We start from the raw sequence: 6,000 nt of genomic DNA, 5'->3' as shown, positions 1-6,000 counted from the left end.
TGCAGCTCTCATTGACTGTTAACCTTCTTAAGGCTGAACCAAAAGAAGGTCATGAACCAGCTGATCATTCATGTTGGGTTGTCATTTGTGAATGCCTCAACTTATTGAGGATCTTACAAAATCAACCCACCTCTCAAATGCTAGGCATCTGAGTCTTCTTCAATGAAGCCAGATGCAGCTGTATTATTGAGCTGATGGAAGCCTGAAAAAACCACTGGTTCCAGGACAGGCAAAAACTAAAGGGGATATCACACCAGCACCAGGTGAATGACTGTCAAGTTGTGGTGAGCAAGTAGGAGGACAAATGGATGCACATTGGAGCTAATTTTGGTATTATAGTTTCCATCACGGAACCACGTAAAGATTCCCTGGTTTTACCAGGACAGCCTCAATTATTATTCTGAAAGGAAATTATCTAGTGCCACCCCTAAAATCGAAAATAACTTGGAATAACCCCTAAAAATGAAAATAATGTCTACTGCACCCCTAATTTGTAACACCGTTAACTGAAAATGAAAAATGTCTCTTTTGCCCTTATACTTAAACTCTAAATAGAGTCCATTTTCTTCCAAATCATTACATGGAAGGTCCAAGTATCAATATACATGCTAAACCAATCCAAATTGACAAGAAACTATTTCCAAATCAGACCGATTGGTTTGGTTTCAGATTCAGTCTTTCCTGAAACCGCCCACGACCACTACGCCGTGATGAGGACTCAAATGGAGCCGCTGCAAACTCCGGCCAAGCTAAGCTTAGGATTAGAGCGATTATAATCAAAGGGGGAAAGTAGAAATTAAGAGCTCCGATTATTGCAAAGGAAAGTAAAAATTAAGAGCTTCGATTATTGCAAAAACCCAAACTGTAATCAAGTTAGAGCGATCATAATCCATGCTAATTTTATACGGTGATCGATTCGTGTAACTCCTTGAATTCAGATTTGGCAATGTTTGCTCCATCAATTAAAAGAACCCACAAATGAGTTCAAAGCCTCCCGGTTGGGCCTCAGTCTCACTTTTGTTGATGCCCTTGGCTCTTCCCCTCGAAATTCTTCATCTTTCACAACTCCCTGTTTCTCGGCTCAACTTCCGTCTTCCATCGATTGGAGGGAGAAAGGTGCAGTCACGAAGGTGAAAGATCAGGCGAGTTGTGGTATATCTCTTTGGCTCTTTGTTTCTCTTCACTTGCATCTTAATTATGATGTCTGCTTTGAGTACCCTTTAGAAAATATTTCTGGTTTATGCATCCATGCTTGATTCATTACTTCATAAACAAGTATAAATACTAAGGAAAGCATTTCATTGAGTGGTTGGCTTTTCAGTGTCTCCACAAACACCAAACTGGTCCAAAAACTAAGTTGTTCCTCCTTTTTAGTCATCGAAAACCCTAACAAGTTCAGTTCCTCTAATGTATATTGCATCTGTTAAACAACTTCTCATACCGTATAACAAACCATCTCACTTACTCCAGGAGTTGTAGAAAGAGGCATTGAAGAAGGGGGTTGTGCTGGAGGTGGTTGTGAAGGGGGAGCTTGAACACAAACAGGTCGAACTCCTTGAATTACAATTCTCAAAGTTCGACGGGTTCAGATTCCGTAGCTTGGAGGTTATAAATTCCATCGGAGATGATTCTGGAACCACTTTTTCTGCAAACCCATATTCCTTCTCCTTCTCACCTTCCTCTTGTCTCAATGTGACTTCTTCGTTTTCTCGCTCTAGTACCCATCAAATTTTACAGAAGAATGTCTGCAACATTACAAACTCTAAAATGAAAAACAGAATCACGAACAAGAGAGAATTCAAAAACAAATTCTTAGATGTTCTTAGGTGTAGTCTACGCAGCAGCGGCTACCAGAGGTTAGGGATATCAAAGTAGCGGTTGTCTGCTTTACTAATTGGGGGCGAAGGTCATTATAGTAACTTAACATATCTATAAGGGTAGATTGGTCAATTAGCGAAAAAATGACTGATGACATCATCACTTAACGCCTTAAACTTAACGGAATGGATTTTTAGATATAATTTTATGAAGGTGAGGGGTCTATTGGACATTATTTTCATTTTTTGGTGTTACTCCAAGTTATTTTCAATTTTGGGGGTGGTACCAGATAATTTTTCCGTATTCTAAATTCCAATAAAGAGACTTTCAATCTTGGTAATGCAGATACCAAAAGTGGAAAATTGTTCCAAAATGGGTTGAACATACTTGTGGTACTAGAAATCCCCTCGCCTTGAGGCCACTCCTAGAATTCATTCTATTTTTACCACCTTTATTTATTTATCTAAATCTTGTCCGACCTTTCCATTGGCCAAACAATGCTTCACATTCAAGATTGATTGAAACAATGGTAAATTTCATTGTGCATACATCTGCTTAACAGAAAGTCCTTAGAAACTAAGCAATCCTTGCAAGGAAAAAGAATGGTTGAGTGATAAGAAGTGATATTTATGCCGAATTATGATGCTTCTCTCTGTGCCATACATATTCTGAATCATCAGGGATCACTACTGCACTTTCAGATTCCAGGACAAAATCAAGACTTTTTCATGCCTTTGGGTGCAATCAGTGTCTCAAACTACCCTGAACTAACAAAAGGCTTCTGTTTATGGAGCATCAGCATCTCCAATGCATATGGCATTTCACCAAACTGTGCACGTACTCTAAAAAAACCATTGGCTCTTTTAGAAAAGCTGTGAACAAAGAGATTAAACTTCATTAGGGATTAATGGTTATCATTCAGGTAGGGAATAAGTTGAAGTAGCTCCTCTGTTATGAACCCAACGACTGGGGAGATCTTTTTTTTATTGTCAGTGAAGGATTGGCTACTACTGCAATTTTGGTTTTCTAACATCTTGTCAAAATCCACACACATCATCACCTTGTAGTATGAAAACTGAAAGTCAGAAAATTGTCCGGGAGAACTTTTGGAAAAAGTTCAGAACTGCTGAAAACTTGCTATAATAGTCCAACAAAATGTAAGGTATACAGTTGAGAGAGGCCACTATATTAGAGAGGTAACTTATCCAAAGAACCTAGCATTGTCATTGAAAATTTACAAAGCTTTTGGGAAAATGACCTCAATATTTTCACAAAATGAAAAAGACCTAATATTCAGTAAATTGAAACAAAAAATTAAATATTTCCCGCAAAACCTTCCAAAGTCAGACCTAATATTGGACTTAAGTCTTTTAGACAAGTCAAAACCTTGTTTTCTAACTGACCGACTCTCAAAGTAGCCAATACCGGATATGTCAAATGGATAGCCAAACGGTCGAAGTCCCTGGTCAATTTTCAGGCATATACACTGCAGGCCTAATAAAGGAAAAACTAATTTAATAGCAAATAAAAATGAAGTTTATATCCTACAAAGGTATGGTAATTGAACATGTACATTATGATCAGCAAACAAAAAAATAATGATTGCTTTAACATTGGCAAAAGACAACAATGTACATAATTCTTTGAACGACTTATTTTTTCTCAGATTGCTTTAACTGCAGACCCTAAATATTGAATTTGCCCTCCTGCCCACATGGTCTTCAATGGAAAAAATAACAGAACCACATGAGCATGCCCCGGTTTGCAAATGCAAAAGAATAGGCTTGGGAACATCCCAAGCTCAATCTTGAGTTAACCCCAATTCCCAACACCCCAACCCTCCAGAAACACAACACAACAAACCTCTACGATATACAATTTTACAATTACACCAGATCTCACCCATGGCTTGCAAAATATGGTATCTGATTAATATGCTCCTCGGGAACACAGAGATCGGTGGAATAGAACCCTAATCAGAGCCAAGAAAAACCAACATAATTAAGGTTGTGACTGTCCTGAGCCTCTCCATGATGATCTTGAAGGAGGACGGATAATTTCTGACACTGATGCAGGTCTGCGATGTTCTTCTGGTCTTTGCACCTCCTGCACATTAAATTGTCAAAATCTAAGGCGCTACCCAGAAAAATCCAATTACAGGTTACCTTGAAAACTGAAAATTCTATTTCAGATGAAAATACGCCATCAATACATAACATGGGTCATGAAGCAGTATGTAGCATGCAAGTATAAGCAACATGGTGGCAATACATGATTCCAAATATAGACCTGTGATAAGGTAGACGAAGTGGAATTCCGCGATTGCATCTCTGATTTTGAATGCATTCTATGTTGCTGCTGCATGCGCTCAAACTGTTGCAGTCGCAAATAAAAGTTAATCCCATTATGTGCATTCCCTGTATCATGGTTTCTTTCACCATCCTCCATGATATGTGATCCACTTGGCATCTGATGTAAAATCTGGTATGGATTCCCTGATGATGTTCGCTTGAATTGATCACCACCAAAGGAGTAAGAAGGTACAGTCTTCAGTCGAGTACGCAATATTTTAAAGGCTGAACTTTGCTGCAACAGGTGAAACCATCATCATCATTACTATTTAGGCACCTGGGGGGGGGGTGTGAGCGCGGAATAGTACCCAAAGATATGTATTTGAAATTTTGGGATCATGATTTATACTGTCAATGGCCTTTCAAGCTTAAACATATCAAGCATCTCTAAAACCAATGTAATTATGATTGGAGCTTTGATGCAGCCAATGGAGCAAAATTCCATTATTACGCTTGCGGGTAATGGGTTCAAAGGAAATTGAAGGAGAAACCCCAAAAATAGAACTAAAAAGGCAATTTAATGGAGAGAGAAGATTATAGCACAAGAAATAAGTACAAAGCTAGGAATCCAAGTCAGATCACCAGCCCCTTACCCCCAGGATAACAGCAATGAGGAAAAATGAGCCACAATTCTTACTCCAAACCAATATAAATACCCTATGGTTCAATTTTGTTGATGTATACATTGACCGTGCGCTTCCCTAACAGTTTGAGCTTTTAGGTGAAACGGTACTGAACATGGTACCATAACAGGGAGGTCAAGTGTTAGACTCCAGGGAAGTGCACCAGAAGAGTATTCGCGATGTCTCTTCTCCCTTGGTGCCGTGCGAAGGAAATGCAGCTTGACCTCCATGTGCAAGGACCATTGGAACTTGGATTGTACGTCTAGGGAGTGTTGATGTATACATTGACGCTGCCCTTCCCATGCCCTTCCCAAACAGTTCGAGCTTTTAGGTGAAACGATAGCAAACAAATTCCATAACACCACAAATAAAGTTGCTTACAGCCCTATATAGATCACACTTCTCAAAAAACGAGATTACAATTGGACTAAATATCCAGGAATAGACTCTCTTCCTTAAAAAGAGTCCTAATATGAATCTAGTAACAATATAGAAAATGCAATGAGTGTTCAACCCTTTAAACTAAGACTCAATAAAAGATACTAACAAAACTGGACCCGAAATAGAAAACCTACTCTGACTATACTTCCTAAATAAGAAATCACGACACTTGTAAACACCTTGTCAGCAAAGTAACCATATCTCTCCCGATACAAGTCGAAGTCACAAGATCTCAGTCTTGTGGGATATTGAACTCAAAAACCTCTCAAATGACACCAATTCCATGCAAAGAAGAGAAGTTTTGACCATCCAAAATAAGCTCTAAGAAAAATGATGGAAATAACACAATTTCCTATAATGTAGCGCTACCAAACACCAAAACTGATCCAATGGTTTATCAAACCATGGGAATTCTTCTCTATGTTGCTTCTGCATCAATCTTGCTATTAAAACCAATCAAGACCCTGTTCATCAGAATTTCAAATCACTTTTTGAAAATGATATCTAACAGTTTTTTGTGTACATTTAAAATAGATCTTTGGATGGGACTCCACCTTTTCTTACAGGACTCTTTGAATCTAGCCAATGGCTGGCTCAATAAGATTATTTCCTTTGGAATCTTCACTGCCGAAAGCAACATAACCTCCAGAAGCAGGGGAAAAGGGTGCTTCTTAATTTCTACAGCTTATGGCGGTCAAGATTCCAAGCAAAATAATCTTATTAAGCGTGACATTTTAAATTCCCATTATCACCAAAGGTTGGCCTCT

The 6,000-nt window shown here is 38.6% G+C and overlaps 1 protein-coding gene across 1 annotated transcript in view; it reads right to left on the bottom strand.

Annotated features, from left to right (window-relative positions):
* Positions 1 to 3,395: 3,395 nt before the first annotated feature.
* LOC122070998 (protein VAC14 homolog) overlaps positions 3,396 to 6,000 on the bottom strand; it is a 28,170-nt gene continuing 25,565 nt past the window's right edge. The window contains exons 18-19 of the mRNA XM_042635263.1: positions 4,108 to 4,404; positions 3,396 to 3,924 (exon numbers count right to left, since the gene is read on the bottom strand). Coding sequence (XP_042491197.1) covers positions 3,820 to 3,924; positions 4,108 to 4,404 — 402 coding nt within the window. The 3' untranslated portion in view covers positions 3,396 to 3,819. The remainder of the gene's footprint in view (positions 3,925 to 4,107; positions 4,405 to 6,000) is intronic.

Source organism: Macadamia integrifolia, unplaced genomic scaffold, assembly GCF_013358625.1.
Source record: "Macadamia integrifolia cultivar HAES 741 unplaced genomic scaffold, SCU_Mint_v3 scaffold_170A, whole genome shotgun sequence".
Lineage (NCBI taxonomy): Eukaryota > Viridiplantae > Streptophyta > Magnoliopsida > Proteales > Proteaceae > Macadamia > Macadamia integrifolia.
This window is presented reverse-complemented; position numbering and strand designations above follow the sequence as displayed.